Source organism: Mytilus californianus, unplaced genomic scaffold (assembly GCF_021869535.1).
Source record: "Mytilus californianus isolate M0D057914Y unplaced genomic scaffold, xbMytCali1.0.p SCAF_2, whole genome shotgun sequence".
NCBI classification, from domain to species: domain Eukaryota; kingdom Metazoa; phylum Mollusca; class Bivalvia; order Mytilida; family Mytilidae; genus Mytilus; species Mytilus californianus.
The window spans coordinates 64,460,609-64,478,042 of NW_026262668.1; the positions used below are offsets into that span (position 1 = coordinate 64,460,609).

The 17,434-nt window shown below is 32.6% G+C and overlaps 1 protein-coding gene across 3 annotated transcripts; it reads left to right on the forward strand.

The window, feature by feature from the left end:
• The first annotated feature begins 13 nt into the window (after positions 1 to 13).
• Positions 14 to 13,195, forward strand: LOC127730236 (kelch-like protein 24). Of its 3 annotated transcripts, none has more exons than XM_052238532.1 (2): positions 14 to 117; positions 11,197 to 13,195. In XM_052238532.1, exon 2 carries the CDS (start codon positions 11,242 to 11,244, stop codon positions 13,033 to 13,035), a length of 1,794 nt encoding a protein of 597 aa, XP_052094492.1. In that variant the 5' UTR covers positions 14 to 117; positions 11,197 to 11,241; the 3' UTR covers positions 13,036 to 13,195. The 3 variants fall into 3 exon arrangements, with proteins under 3 accessions (XP_052094492.1, XP_052094490.1, XP_052094489.1); XM_052238530.1 differs by lacking the exon at positions 14 to 117 and adding an exon at positions 3,060 to 3,099; XM_052238529.1 differs by lacking the exon at positions 14 to 117 and adding an exon at positions 7,060 to 7,112.
• The last annotated feature ends 4,239 nt before the right edge of the window (positions 13,196 to 17,434 follow it).

Here is a 17,434-nt window from a genome sequence, read left to right on the forward strand (position 1 = left end):
GTCACGTGCTGCTTGAGCAGAAGATGACTCGAAGAGCGAATGGTGATTGGTTAATCTTTGGGAAAACTATGAAGAGGGATGTGTCTATTGGACATTTTTTAATCTGAGCTCTTAGAGGTATTGACAGATAATTAGCGTTTATTCATTTTTAAATATTTTTATGCAATAATTTTACTGTATTACATGATTATTGACAAATAAACTACTTAATGTATTTAATATTTGAGCAAATAATAGATGACGGCTTAATCCTTCGACTTCTATGTTTTGTGTTCGTTTTTATAAAAAGGATTATCCCTCATTGCGGATCAGCTTAATTGGTCAACTTTCTGTTATAACACATATTTTTGGAGTATTTGTTGCCTAGCATGGACATACATTTATACATTAAAGATGCATGCCGCGTGGTGTTTTTTGTGTGTGGTTTTTTTTAATTCAAGCACTTTCACTACCGGCTCGTGTGCCTATGATTTAGTCAATTAGAATTCATGACATAATTATTAATTGTTAGAAATTGATGATCTACTTTATATATTTTAACCAAATGTTGTGTTTCGTGAACGATTGGAAAATGTTTTTAAAATACTCTTTCTCTACTCAGAAAAATATTTTACGATAACATCTTAATAATACTTCTTTATAATTTTAAAAATATTATTCAGTAGGTCCCATGGAGATTTTTTTTTAATAAAGGGATGCTTTTATAAGTTGAAAAACAAATTCTCAATTAAAATAATAAAAGGCATGAAAATAAGAAAATCATTTTATTGGTAAACTAGAAAAGGATAAAGAAAAATGAACTGAACGTATTTTTTGTTGTTGTTTGAATTACTTACTTCTTTAAATAGTTTTATATTATGATTGATTCTGGCAATAAAAAGGATATATATAGAGTTAGTATATCCAGTATTTATTTCATCAGAATAGGATATAAATAGAAATAATCAGGCCTTTTATTCGTCATTGAAAATTAAAATTCACGGTATCGCAGTTTCACGTGATATACTTTGAGGTTATTACGACAGAATGTTCTTCTGAGTATTAAATCCAATTATAATGGCATTGAATGGAAATGATATTCCAGACATGGAAAAACTGAATCTACCGGTATGCATATTTTTTTTTCAAATGAAAATAATTCATTTGTGTTGGGGATGTCCCTAAATGCAAAATTTACAATATTATATCTCATTCTCTTAAATATAAAATAACTGGATTGTCCTTCCTATCTAATACATGTATTTTTTTCGTCATATTAATAAAGTGATCTGATGATAACATTGTTCATCAACTAACAATGTTTCAATAAAAGTTGTCTTTATCAGCAACAAATGAAGTGGAATAAAATGTTGATGATTTCTTGGATTTATATACATTGCTGTTGTTAAAAATAGAGTATATATTTATACTCTTTTAGGTCTTGTCCACATTTGCGGTATGATCCGGTCCGGACTGGATCGCAACCCTTTGCTAGCGAAGATTAGAGTACTAAATTGGTTCTCATTTCGTTTTCGATGAATATAAACGATTTAAAACTCGTTTCATAGTGTGAGATGAGTTGCGTTTCTCAAATTGAACTCGTCCGAGATTTTTCTCGAGAAATCAAAGCTTTTTTAATGTCAAAATTCCGTTAGTCTCTTTTAATTTTGCTATATCTATCATTTTCAATTGATGAAAAATCAAGCAAAATCTAGAAAGTATGGTTATATCTCTCTAAGGTTTCTGCCAGAGCCCGACTTGACAGGCGGACTTTTTCCCTTGTTTTTGTCAGTCTCGTGTCATGTTTTTCCACCATAGAAGTGGAATTCTTCTTTTGGGTTCAAAATGTTAATGTTCGCGTTTTCCTGAACAAATATTATTGTCAAAAATCAATAGCTGACCACTTAATTCCTAACACTAGTCTGGAAAGCTTATAATCAAAACTTTTCAGACAAGCTTTGGTCACACAAATTCTAATTGATTCGTTTGTTGTTGCCGGCTTGTTAAAAGATTATGGTCACACTTTTCATAAAATCTGTAACATGACAAGTCCCACTCGAATCATCAGATATGTGTCTAGATCAAAGTATGTTTGTCAAAATTAGCTTCGTTTATTCACAATATAGAAATGTACTCCCAATTCAAAGTTTCTAAAGTTTGTATAACTTGGTCGATGGAAAGTCGACAATCTAGCTGAATTACAAAAATGGTGGTCTATATGAGATAAAAAAAAAAGTGATTTGTTTTTAACTGCATGTATTACAATAGACTTGATCGTTAGGACTTTTTTATTCTACAGTATATTTTGTTCATATCTTTTGTCCTTTAGTCTCCAATGGAACGCTATCGCATTGGAAATCATATTCTTTTCCTTATTTTTATCGCTTTGAAAATCATACCTCATCTCCTTATTTTTATAAGCTCATATAGTATTATACTCTTTTATGGTTATTTCGAGTAAACTTAAACCGATACACGTAATTTTTCTTGCCTCAATTGTCTAATTGATAGGTATTACATAAATTGTACCATAGTACTACCATATACGATTGATAAATGCTCTGTTTTGATGAACAAACAATTTTTTCTACCGATACCTCCTAAGGATACTAAAAGGCCATCCTTGTACGTGCAGAAACGGATGAATCCGCATTTTTCGTTTTTCCACGAATGCCTGTAATATTTTAACTTTGTTAGAATAACCAATTAGACATTGTTGGATTGTAGATAAAATGCATCAAAACATCTCTTGAACATGGATATGAGTGTTTTCTTTCTTTTTATCTTGTCACGTTGTTCCGCGGGAAGGATGCGAAACTATAACAATTGTCAGTACTTCAGAACATGTTAATCAAAACAATCTGGAAATAAATTGTAATAGAAAAATATCAACCAAAACTTTAAAAGTATACTTCGAGCTAGAAAATGAGGAAGAATATATAAGTTGATGTTTTATTCAAGGAATCACGATGTGTAATCATCTAATTGTTCCTCCTTCGTTGTTTCATTTCCTTCGTACACTGAACGAAACTATTTTTACATTTATAATGTATATAGTTTAAAGTGTGCATTATAAGATCATTTCCTCAAGATCATATTGGAGAAAAATACAGTTTTATGGTAATTATTTTTTTACACTTTCTCGAATATCTGCACTTGTAGATATGTTTATTTTCAGTTTTTGAACATTTCAATTTCAGTAGATTCGTCTTTCTATTTTTTGTTAGAAGCCACATTAAATTTGAACAGCTTCTGAAATTTCATTGATTAAGTATAAATGAAATATGTTATCATGCAGATTATTATGTTATTAATAAAGGAATCAACTCTTAAATTACCTCCTCAAACATTAAATATGCTTGTAATATATAATTATGTTTGCTGCAATAAATGAAATTGGGCATTATGTGTATTTGCCTTGGTAATAAATTGATGTCTAAAATTATTTCCAGCAGTTACTGCATATGAACTTAAATGTGTAAGTAAAGGTACTTGCTAATCATTGAAATCATTATTACCTAAGGTACTACCATCCTTTGGGAAGAGTCAATACTGTTCACCTTTATAAGTGACGGTAATTTTGATTTTTCCAATAATTTTCCATAAGTTGTTTCGAAATCATTATAAACAAAACGAATTTTTTTAGTATTTTGTTCCCCACAAAAATGCAAAGTAAGCGGAAATTAACTAAAATTTGACATAATAAAAGAATTTTGACGAATTATTTCATTTCATATTGCTGTAAGCAGGCGAATCTTTTCTCTGTGTTTTTTATGATTTTAAATCTATACTTCTTATTTTTCGGGGAGAAATGATGAAAAGTTACAAATATATTTCAAATTGCGTTTGTGCATTATTGCGGTTGGAGTCATCTCTCGCTAACAGTGCATTCTATACAAAAATGTCACATCATTATCAGGCGATTGTGGATAACACGCTCATTCGATTGGTTAATAATTAAGTATTCCGCGATAATTGCAATTAAATTTTAAGATATAGAACTTCTTGGCCATCTACACGTAAAAAACCTCAAGGGCAAAAGTTCACAAAGTTTTCTAAGAAATCAAATATTACACAGCGTCAGGACATCAGATAACTGTTACAGAGATATATTAGCGCAATAGAAAAGGTGGGAAATAATGTTTAGGTGTTCAAACAGTCACCTGATTGGATAAATCAATATCATTTGAACACCAGAATAGAAAAATACGTGCGATGAACAGCAAGCCTCATTTATCATTTAAATTTTAGTGAACCCAAACGAAACACCTGTTGTCTTTAGTTTGAGCATTTCATCGGTGTTATACAATGTAAAATTAGTCCAATAAACATGTTCTATCATAGAAGGGTTTGCCCGATCACACTTCGGTAAAGCAGGTTTGGTTCCTTATATTTTGAAAAATGAGTATTAAAAAGTTTATGTCACCAATATTCTAACCAAGATACAGGTGTGCAGATTTCTGTATTTTATGAAATTTAAATGAGACCGCGTTAATTTTGTTTTTGTTTTCTAACTTTTCCGTTTACGTTTTTGTATTGATTGCTAAAGTTGAGGTCTTATCGGAAGTCAGAAGCTAGAAAAAAAATACTCGTTTTTTCTTCTTTGCGAATTTACATTTCATTTTGATTTAGCATTAATTTCACGAGAAACTTTAAGATGAAATACAAGGATAATAAAATTGAGAATGGAAATGTGGAATGTGTCAAAGAGACAACAACCCGACCAAAGAGCAGAAAACAGCCGAAGGCCACCAATGGGTCTTCAACACAGCGAAAAAATAGTTTATACTGTTGTTATCAAATAGTTCGTGTCTGTGTATGTTGGCGTTTGTTTTGTTGCAGTTCAGTGTTTCTGTTGTTCCGTTGTTTTCCTCTTATAGTTGGTGTGTTTCCCTCGATTTTGGTTTGTGACACGGATTTGTTTTCGCTTAATCGATTTATAATTATATGATTATTGAACAGCGGTATGCTACTGTTGCCTTTATCTATATTGTATAGCTTTCAAGATTATTACTTTAAAAAATGATGTTGCAAAATGAGCTTTTAAAATAGTTTGTTTTCGAATCAACGGACTATTTAATTTATCGTATTAGCAATCATGCTTGTGGTTGAATTTTTAGATATTTCAATTCCCCTCTAAAATCTGTACTGAAAGTGCTTTTTTTTAAATGCTATGTCCGATTTGACTTTGCATTTAAAAAAACACACAGTGAAATAAACTGTATTAACATATTAATATTAGCATAAAATGAAAATAACAAACAGAAAATGCGAATTTATATGAGTACTCTAAGATCTGTACTTAGTTGTGAGGATGTATAAATACCTTGCCACGTCCGGTCTGTGATTTTGTTAGATGTTTTTATGCTTTGTATCGATCTAATGAGTTAAGCGCTTTTCAACCGATTTTTATAGTTTGTTCTTATGTTGTACTGTTACACCACTGTTCCAGGTTAGGGGAGGGTTTGGCGCCAACAAAATAGTTTAACCCCGCCACATTCTGTATGTGCCTGTCCCAAGTCAGGAGCCTGTAATTCAGTGGTTGCCGTTTGTTGCTGTATATCATATTTGATTTTTCTTTTCATTGTTTTGTACATAGATCAGGCCGTTAGTTTTCTCGTGTTTGAATTGTTTCATATTTTACATGTCGGGGCCTTTTATGGCCGACAATACGGTATGGGGTTTTTCTCGTTGTTGAAGGCCGTACGGTTGCCTATAATTGCTTACTCCACTTCATTTGATCTTTGGTGGATAGTTGTCTCATTGTAAATCATACCACATATCCTTATTTTCATATAAATAAACATACTATTAAACGTAAGGTCGCAAAAATTATTTGCATTGTTGTACTACAGATTACAAATTTCAGTAAGAACTTTTGCTGATCACAAGAAGTGTGAGTAGGCTAGCATTGAGAATGGACGATGAAATATTAATTGTGGAGGGTAAAACGATAAAAAAGCATCTTGCACCTTAATTACTCATTTTATTATTTTTATACGAACTGAATTTTGTTTTAATTTTGTTCATGGCCTTTAGAATTGCGATTAAACGTGTTTTGGCTGGAAATACATTTGTATACATGTTATAATAAAGTTTAATCTATTATATATCGATGAATTTACTCTTTCCGAGTACCATTTTTTACTTTATTAACGGACCAATATGCCAAGATTTCACACGCAAATTGATGTCAATGGCTGTCGAAGATACAAAAACTCTCAGGCTAGATAATAAGTAATATAGTTCAAAAGTTTGGAATGGGACATAACTTACTACTAAAATTAAACCGGTATTTAATATGTAGCCATCTTTTCCGGGTTGGAACTGTCATCAAACTTTGCTAAATGAATAAGACCAAAAAGACAGCTGGGACTGATGAGGGTCTGGATGCGGGGTCCTTCATTTATGTATTCTTTAATTATTGAGGCAATTTTTCTATATTCTTTATACTTTTTTCCCATTATTCTCTATTCTTTATATTTTAGCACCTCTTTATTCTCTATTCTTTATATTTTAGCACCTCTATATTCTCTATTCTTTATTTTTTTGACCATTTTTCTCTATTCTTTATATTTTTTGCCCATTATTCTCTAGTCTGTAAACCCACACCCTCACTGGTAACTTTTCATACCGTCCATTACATGTAAAGTCTTCTGCAGTCATACAAACTCTTTATGCCTGGTTGAAATTATTTCCTACGGCTTTTTTAAACAATCTGAGTCTTAAATTCTTATAAATCGAATTGACATTTCCGCTTAAGACATGAATGATTGGTGCAATCGAGGACGTATAACTCTAATATACGTCCTTGGTGCAATCAATTTTCTTAATTTATGCTGGGACTAACTAGATTATGTCCCAGATTTATGTTACATGTATATTAAACAACTCAGTATTGATGTGCCGCGATGAGATGCTTCCAATTAATCTACAACTGGCGAGTTAATATAACTATATATGTGTAATCCGTATCAAGTTATCAGCTAGCATAAAGAACGTTTGGAATAAAATAGATTGTACCTCTGGTTTAAATGTATGTATAATTTTCTAAATTTTCAAAATGTTGTTTTGAGTTGTCTACCTTTCATCACAATCATCTTTAATACTTCCTTGTGTACACGGAAATTATGGTAATATTAATTTTATAAATTATTCACTTTTCATTTTGAAAGTCAATGTTGTTACAAGCTTAACGAGCATGTTACAGTCTTGTGAAGTGAGAATCCAAATAACTTAACTGCGCACTGCGAGTGTTATTTTATTAAGAATGCACTGTTTTGTGTATTTATCAACCACAGGTAAATAACAATTATATTTGTTTCAACTTGAAAATGAATGGATCAAAGATCGAAGATAAATTGTGCAACATGATATTATCGTCTTTTAATTTTAAAGATTTTGCATGAGCTCTCTGTTTTACGGCACTATATTGAGCTATATTTTTTCTGCAAATTTACAAATTTGGTAAGTGAATGTAGATGTTAAACTCAGGGGAGATAAGTCTGACATGACACTTCCAAGAACTCGTATAGATGACAAAAAAAAAATAAATAACACGGTTACCGTGAGGAAAATTTAGTTATTTTTAGACCATTTTTTTGCTTTTTCTAGCATTAAAACTATATCACTCGAACATCCTTGAACAGAAAAGGCTATGAACATACGATGAATAAAAGGAGATATATCAGGAGATGTATACGTCAATGATGAATGGGTGGATGGCTGATGAACGTCCAGTGGCAAATTTAAAGCAAATTCAGGACGAGTAAATGATAAAGTTTTAATAAGTTTAAACCCTACTTTATCTGTTTATACTAGACCGACACGCTGAGACGGATTTTTTTTGGGGATATTATACAAGGTAACAGTCCGCAGGAAGATATGACAACCTACCCTACATGATAGGACACATTCCTGACTCCGAGCCGACCAGTCTTTGCTCAAACTCCTAAATGATGCGTTGTTGGCGGAGAAGCAGCAATTACTCATTTTCAAGTCTTTTGTTTGACCCGACCGGGGTTGGAACCTACGTCCTCCCGCACTCAAGGTGAACACGCTACTTCGAGACCACCGAGGCGGTTATATACGACAATGAGACAGCAAAGGTTTGACAGAATGGTTTCTTAATGGTAGTAATGTTCAATTTGGGTTCTTAGAACAGCAATGCGATTGAATCAACATTATTTTTCCAATTCTTATAACTTTTAATCTGAAGAACTGTATTATAAAGAGAATTGCGCAATTTTCAAGAGAAGAGATCTAGAATGAAAGGTTCGGCACATTATTATTTGGAGACCTGAAAAAATCAGTTCATTTCTGTATAAACGTTTTTTTTTTAACTCAAGGAAGATAGCTATTACAGTCAAAATGGCTTATTGGATTAGAAAGATTTCCTATTCTATTAAAAATTCAAATAGGATTTCTGTTGTTGATGTTTGAGTCTGGTTTTTTCTTCTTCTTTTTTTTTTTGGGGGGGGGGGGGGCTTGGTGCATTGTTCACATTTAAAACATAATTTGTAGAAGCGCTTCAGTAATTATTTATTTACTACTTTAGGTAGGATAGTAAAATAAGAGATTTGTATCAGAGTTGATAAATTAGTGTTATGTTTGCGGTTTAATAACAGAAAAATTGAATATTCAGTGTAAACTATGAAACATACAATATCGAAACCATGTACCTAAACCTTGTGGTTTTTATTCATGGCATTTTGGGTTTTAATTCATGGGCATTATGGGTTTTTATTCATGGCATTAGGGTTAAGAATACTTATGTTAAAAAAAAACATAGTGTTCTGTATTGTTTTTCAATAAATTGTTGGCTATTTTCCGTTTTTTTTTTCATCATTATCTTCGCCATTTACTTTTTCTGATTTGACTGCTTTTATTTCAGTTTTCAATATTGTGTCTTGGTGTCATCCAGGATTCAATCATGTGAAATTGTTATTTGTAAGTGTGGAGCTGTGAAATTAATTGATTGTCTGTTGTTCAACTCCCAGTCACCAATATTACAAGCAAATCCAGGAAAATATTGAGAAAAGTTAATAATTTATCGAATTTCTCAAGCCTACAAGCGTCTTAGCCTTCGTTACAAGGGTTAGAAGGGACATTTCTAGTGTCTCAACCATTTAAACCACGCCCTTATTATAGCTACAATGGGTTAAATACAGTAAAGAAATGTTAATTTTATTTTTCATAGATAAATTTCACAGATTCAGATATTTTGTTTTATTTTTGGTTTCGAAGGAATGTTTGAAAGGGGAGTCCAGACTATCGGTATTGAAAAGTTCAAAACTATTATGAGTATGGACAGGGTTATTTAATTAACTTCCTGGTTAAAACTGAATGCTAAATTTTGACATTTTATATAGATTTACATTTCCGATTTCCACAAAATTTAGGAAATTGAAAGTAAATGAAAATAATGCACAGAAATTTCAGATTAAAATTATCTTCACATATCTATTTTAATGGACACAGCATCACATTTAGCAGACATTAAAACGATACTCGGATAGCACATTTTAGTGGTCATGGTCACTGCTCAAGTCTTATTTTTATCCATGGATCCTTTCCAAAAGTGAATGAAAGTAGATTTGAGGTAAACATTAATGAAACAGCAACCCAAAGAAGCAAACAAGAAATTCCAAGAGACATCAAAAGTCAACATACGACCCTAACAAAAGATAAGAGTCTTTACCATATGGCAAATTTTGATTTATAAAAACAAATTGAAAATACACAGGTAGAATAAAACAATGCTAAAGAATACCGTATCTAAAAATGTTTCGTAGTTACTGCAAGGAAGCTCAGGGTACTTTTAAAAGATCTTTTTTACATAGAAATATTCCCGTCCTACAGTTCTTTATTCTGCAAACGACCAGTTTCTTTACAAATACAAGTGTACATATAATATAAACCGAAGCAATACATATACATCGTCTAATTTAATTTGTGTGTACTTGCTACAAAACAAAAGAATAGGCCATGATGGTGAGCATCGATTTTCTTTCAGTTTCTAAATCTCATGCAAATACATTTTACATTTCCGACAGTTTACGTATTTGTTATAATTCTCTTATAGCTGTGGCCTGTTGTCTACCATGATGAGACATTTCTCTCACACAACAAAATGTGATATGAATAAATGATACGAAAAATGCATTAATTTGGTTTGCCTATCCGCAATGCAAAATTTCGACATTTACATTGACTATTCGTCAGGTCAAGACTTTCAAAAGTCACGATTCCCCCTTGGCAATGGAGATTTGTGATTTCTTCAATATGAATAATAAACAGAAGACTCGCATGTTAGACCTGAATATATTCTTCTTTAAAAAACAATTCCATTACAAGCGTACAAAACGATAGAAAACGTTTGATGTTAACAGTAGTCTGGGTTCCTGACACAATATTCTCACTATACCGTAAGCTGACATTTCAAAGTGAAGCTTGCGAAATCGAAAATATTTCACGAAGATAATTTTTACCATTAGAGAAATCTTGAGTTTTGGCTATCGCTTGCTATCAACTGTAGCTATTTGATTTCAATAGCTATTTAAATTCAATGATATTAATAAACTCGCCAGAGTCTCCGACTCGTTTATTATTATATCGAAATTAAATACCTCGAGTTGATAGCAAGTGATATCCAATTCTCACTCGTGATGTACCTATATATATCGATTGTTGTCCTTCTGACAAGATTTCATATTTAGTCATACAACGTCGCAAACAGTACGATACGAACTTGTGCAGGATCAAGAGTTGATGTTTGTGCAGAATCTCATTACAGAACAGTGTAACGAAGAAACATTTTTAAAAGAAGAATGAACAATAAGAAGAGAAAAGACGCTAGTATCCTTTAGTATTAACATTAATACATGTATGAAGATTACCGTTTGAAACTATATGTTCGAAAAGGGGGTTGCTATTGCTAAAATTAGTAAAAAGTTAGAGATAGAATGCCGAAAATATCTGCTGGTTTTATTGAAAATATCTATCAAGTTGTGTTTAGTTAGTAATGCATTTTTGTATTTTTATAACAAATAGATATTTAAGGTGTTTGTTATAATAGGAAAAACATTTTATATGATCATATGCATAATATATATTGCCTATATCATTTGCAAAATAATGCGCTATTGGTCCCTTAAACCCTTTTCAGGGCTACGTATACTCTATATATAAAAAAAAATGTCTACTTTTATTTTACAGATTGTTTTGGGTTAGTTTGGATTGTATACAAATAGCTTTACCACAATGGCTGAGGAGAATGTCAAGTCGGACAAAAAGAAAAATAGCTTGTCGTCTACTCTTCGAAATTTGGCCGACATGGGTTTAAATGGCGAAATGGCCGACCTTCAAGTGATTGTCGAAGGCAAATCTTTTCCGTGTCACAGGTTAATTCTATCAGCAGTTTCTCCGCATTTTCGAGCAATGTTCAATTCAGGAATGGTCGAGTCACAGAATGGTCGAGTAGAATTACCTGATATTACAAAGGAAGTTTTCGAGATCATTCGAACATTTATTTATACTGGAAATGTCGAAGTGGAAAAAATCACTGGTGACAATGCCTGTGACCTTCTTCATGCATCTGCACTTTATGAAATACAGCCTTTGCAAGAAGAGTGTGAACGTATTCTTGGAAATGAAATCGGCAATGATAATTGTTTACCTTTATTTAAAATGTCACGAATGTACAATTGTAAGGTTTTATTTGACAAGTGTAGACCGTTTATTATGGAAGGATTTAATGGCTTATGGAAAGCTGACGAATTTACTACCCTTCACATAGAGGATCTTGAAAGCATTGTCCGCGATGACGAGTTAGTCCCAGTTGATGAGGAGCAAATTTGTGAAGCTATCCTCATGTGGGTAAAAAAGAACCCAGGGGAAAGAAAGAAATTTATTGGTCGATTGTTTAGACATGTTCGTTTTATCAATATAAGTCCGGAGTATTTAATCACAGAGTTATATTGCGAAGACCTTTTGACGAAAGACCCTGACTGCAAAAGATATCTGGATGAGGCTCGTGATTTTCATTTGCTTCCGGCAAGACAGCACGAGTATTCAACCGGACGATTCCACCTTCGAGACAGTGATGATTATGAGGAGGTGATTTTAGTTTTAACAGAATTCGACATGGAACGTTCAGGGTCATTTTATCAAGATGGAAAATGTTTGTGGGCTTTTAGCTTGCAACAGAGTCGATGGTTCACATTATCACCCGTTCCGCACCCACTAAACCCGGGATTGCATATCGGTATGGTATCGTACAGAACAGATGTTTTCATTACAGGCGGTAATGAAACGAAAACCTCAAAGAACATTATGAGATACGATTCCGAAAAGAACGAGTTTACAGCAATCCCAGAGGCAGTGTTGAAAAAGGGTCGATTCAGCCATATGATGGTTGCAGTCCGAGAATCTTTATTTGTCATGGGTGGTAAACTCGAAAAGGCAAGGAAGGATGGCACGCATCAAGTTGTTGCGACTATTGAAGAGCTACCAGTTCATGGGAAAAGATGGCGAGTAATTGGGGAATTGAAGACAGCAGTGCATTCCGCAAACACGGCTATTGTTGGTGAAAAGGTTTTTGTTTTTGGTGGAGTACTAGAAGACGGATCTTTCCATAATCGTGTGCAAGTTTTTAATGTCCGTGTGCGTGAAACTGAAAATGCTTGTGATATTGAAAAAAATATGACTCAACCTTTTAAAGTCATCCACTTTGGAGGACGGATTGTTATCTTCACGGCTAAAGGGGACATGTACGATTTTGATTCAGATGAGCTGAAATTCAAATTAATGAAACAGATTAAATCGACGTATCTGCCAATAGCAGCTGTTTCACATTATAAAGGGTGCATCATACTTCTAACCGGGAGGCAAGACAATCCAATGTGTTATAATAAAATGTACAGAATGGACGTTAGTGTAAACCCATATAGAATGGATCTTATCACGCCTAAATCGAGCATCAAGCCAAAGCCTATTCATTCGTGTCAGAGGGGGAGAGTGAACAAACAGTTCATGTACCATACTTATTTCCAATGAGGATATGTGTATTTGTGCTGGAAACGGGGACCTTTTTAAAGACAGATTATTCATTTTAGTAAAAGATGGTGTTTAATATATTGTTTTTCACAGTTAAACTGGAATTATTAAAGTTTGTAAATGTAAAGTTATTTTTTAAGTAAAGCTTTGGTTTTTTTTTCAAATTTCAGCTATATTCAGTTCTATCAGCATAGTCGCCTTTTATGGTCTGCATATGAACGTGAATGCGATGTATATGTCATGTCTAGATACACAAAGAATAAACAAGGGTATAGAAATAAAACCAACATTCATTTCTCTACTCCGATAATAAAACTCTGCTCATAGGCGTTCATTTGCTTGTGCCGGATGTTTAATACGCAGTCACGTCCGGTAGTTCTCGGGAGAAACAATCCGATGCGTCGTGCTAGTGCATGTTTTAAAAAGCCCTTTGTAATGCGAAATTTCTACAAATATCTACCCTTTTTTCAGTGGCAGTCTTAATTCCTTCGTCCTTGATCCTGGTAAGATTTATTGATAATTTGTTCTATTCCAGAATATTCATGAAATGTTTGCGCTGGACGTTAAGCAAACAAATCAATCAGTTTGTTTAGATTTTCCCCATGAAGGGGGACTCACTTTCGGTGAATATAATACCCAACTCTAGTACTAAGGACTATATTGCATTCACATTGTCCGTCCGTTCGTCCAATACATATATATTTCCGTCACACTTTTCTCATGTACTACTGAGCAGAATGACTTATACTTTTGTTCAGCAGAGTAACAGTGATGATTTGTACCATTTCAGCACTTGTCAGATCTTGCATACACCTACCTACCGATTGCCGATACTTTGAATTTTAAATATGCTTTATGAACTTAAAATTTTTTCGTCACATTTTTTTTTAGCTAACCCTCGCCCGAAGGGCAGTGTGAGCTTTTGTCATTACTTTGCGTCGTCCGTAAACTTTTCTTTAGAAATATTTTCCTCTGAACCTTCTCAATGGATTGAAACCGAAGTATGTCTGCTTCATTTATAGGATGTCAAATACAAAGTTTTTTTTTTTATTTTTGAAAATTTGTATACCTGGTTTTGAGTTATTGCCCTTTAAATGTTGATTTGTAACTTTTTGGGGCATTTCCTTGTCCACCCTGAAAATTGGATAAATATCTAACTACTTTTACTTGTTTTGGAATTATTTTTTCCACTGAAATATCGATTTTTTTTTCCTTCAATTTTTCAATTTTATAGCAGTTGTTGGCTGACATCGTGAAAAATATAGGAGTTAGAATAGGTTAAAGGGGTATAATGCAAAAAGGATCAGACAGACAAAATGTATCTACGCTGAACTTGAATTTAAAAAAAAATCTGTCGACCTGTTTTTGAGTTATTGCCACTGAAATATTCATGTTAGCATATTTTTGGCTGTTATCGTTAAAATTATATGAGCTAGGTTAAAAATTTATAACAAGATATATCTGCTCTGAAAGTTTCACAACCCCTTTAGAGTTATTGCCCCTGAAGTGTAGATTTTTACTGGTTTTTTTTGCAGTTTTGGTTGTTATCTAAAACTGAAGGAGCTATATTAAACATGTAACTACGGTATTTGCATATAAAAGTCCTATTAAGCAAACTGGCGATTTATTTTTTGACAAGGTGAGCAATACAGGAACATGTGTACCTCTTAATTGTCTCGAGTATTACTGAACATAATGACTTCATATTTAGTCAAAAATGTAAAACAAAAATACCGAACTCCAAGCTTGTAGCAAGAGAGCATATTTCGGATCTGTCAAATACATACTTCTTGTAAACCAATACATTGAACTACGAGTGAGTGTATGCTTAGCACGACAACGCGTGTATTCATGTTTGCCTTTAATTTGCGAAAATTGTAATTACTTTAACGGCAATACAGCAAGAAAAATTATATAAAATTATAGACATGGTACCACCTAGACAACCTATTGATAAAACAAAAAATGCATTTAGAGACTATGTATTCGATGAAAGACTCCAAGTGTTGTATATTAGATGGTAGAGGACTACAGAATAAAGACTTAAGATAACTTTACATATGTATTGCCGCAAGGAAGGTCTGTAGTGGACTAAATGATAGTACTTTATGGGGAACTTTCCAAAGTGTCAAATTTTTAAGTAAAACTTATACCTGATGTGGTGGTTGATTCCAATATTCAATTACCGCCAAACGTTCGACTAACAGATCACTCGAATCTTACATGTGCTATATTTTTTTCAGAATATGAGGAATTATTACAAAAAGTCAACCAAATTCTAATTCGATTCCGAGAAATCCAAATAAGGGCAAGTATGATATATCAATGCTTCCTCGTGATATATTAACTTGTGTACAATCAGTCCAATGTACAATCGACTCGATGTTATACATCGGAATTATATAGAAAATAGAATGAACACAATATATGGACGACTGACAAGAACAAAACGTCACACGATGAAATGGACGAACATTTGGAATACAAAGATGTTCATGAAAATACTTTAAGAAGCAAACGCATAATCGGAATGCCGGTCTACAGCAATTTCTGTTCGGAACAAACTAAAGCTGAAAAGATTTTTGTCGAGCCTTCGACTTTTGTCGAAAAAGCGAGACATAGCGATCCTACATTCCGTCGGCGTCGTCGTCGGCGGCGTCCACAAATATTCACTCTGTGGTTAAAGTTTTTGAAATTTTAATAACTTTCTTAAACTATCCTGGATTTCTACCAAACTTTGACAGAAGCTTGTTTATGATCATAAGATAATATTCAAAAGTAAATTTTGTAAAAAAAAAATTCCATTTTTTTCCGTATTTTACTTATAAATGGACTTAGTTTTTCTGCCAAGAAACATTACATTCACTCTGTGGTTAAAGTTTTTGAAATTTTAATAACTTTCTTAAACTATCCTGGATTTCTACCAATCTTGGAAAGAAGCTTGTTTATGATCATAAGATAGTATCCAGAAGTAAATTTTGTAAAAAAAAAAATCCATTTTTTCCGTATTTTACTTATAAATGGACTTAGTTTTTCTGCCAAGAAACATTACATTCACTCTGTGGTTGAAGTTTTTGAAATTTTAATAACTTTCTTAAACTATCCTGGATTTCTACCAAACATGGAAAGAAGCTTGTTTATGATCATAAGATAGTATCCAGAAGTAAATTTTGTAAAAAAAAAAATCCATTTTTTCCGTATTTTACTTATAAATGGACTTAGTTTTTCTGCCAGTTAACATTACATTCACTCAGTGGTTAAAGTTTTTAAAATTTTAACAACTTTCTTAAACTATCCTGGATTTGTACCAAACTTGGACAGAAGCTTGTTTATGATTAAAAGCTAGTATCTAGAAGGAAATTTTGTTAAAATTTTGTTTGATTTTTTCCGTATTTTACTTATAAATGGACTTTGTTTTTCTTCCAGTTAACATTACATACAGTCTGCAGTTTAAGTTTTTAAAACATTTATTAGATTCATAAACTATCCTGGATTTTTACCAAACTTGGACAGAAGCTACTAACAATCAAAAGATAGTATAGAGAGGAATATTTTTATTTATTTTTTTCCTCATTTTTGTTGAGCCTGCGATTAACAGCAAAAGTAGGCGAGAAACTGGGTTCCGCGGAACCCTTACGAATTTTTTAAATTTTAAAGGCGATAGGAGAATAAGGAAAAATTTGGAAAACAATTATAAACTAAAAAGGAAACAATTCGATAAACGTTAAAGAACAGGTGAACGAAAATACTTGGCGGAACGTCTGCACAGAATAAAAACAATGGATACATCAAACCCTAAAGAATTCTTTCGGGAAATAAACAAACTTCAACCAAAGACAAAAAGCAAATATAAACAGCAATAACTGTCTTTTCATAGATTTCGATAGTTCAGTTTTACATGGGAAAATTTACAACAAAAGGGATGATTTTCGTTCCCTATTGTTAATTTTCCTTTGTTTTGAACTCGGTGTTCCTTTGGACTCATCTTGCGGTGTTTATATATCCCAGCTAATTCGCTATGCCCGTTTATGTAGTGACGTGTTGGATTTCAATAAACGTAATCTTAGGTATTACTGTTAAATTATTAAGTCAAGGTTTTTCGTTACCACAAAGTTCTTAAAACCTTTACTAAATTCTTTCATAGATACAAAGATTTGGTTTGGAACTTTGGTTGTACCTGTAGAAAACTTATTAAAACTGTATAGCACGTTTTATGTTTTACGATGATGTTGTTTACCGAGCCCGTAAATTTAGATACGATCCGGTAAAACTTATCGAACTTAAAAAAACTTATTCTAAAAGGTTACACATTTAACAGTGTAATAAGATCTTTGACTATTGAGTGATATTGTAATGATATACCGACATAAAAGGTCTCTAAACACAGTAGTCCCAAATG

Coding starts and splice junctions, on each gene's coding strand:
- LOC127730236 (XM_052238532.1), top strand. CDS start 11,242: ATGGCTGAGGAGAATGTCAAGTCGGACAAAAAGAAAAATAGCTTGTCG.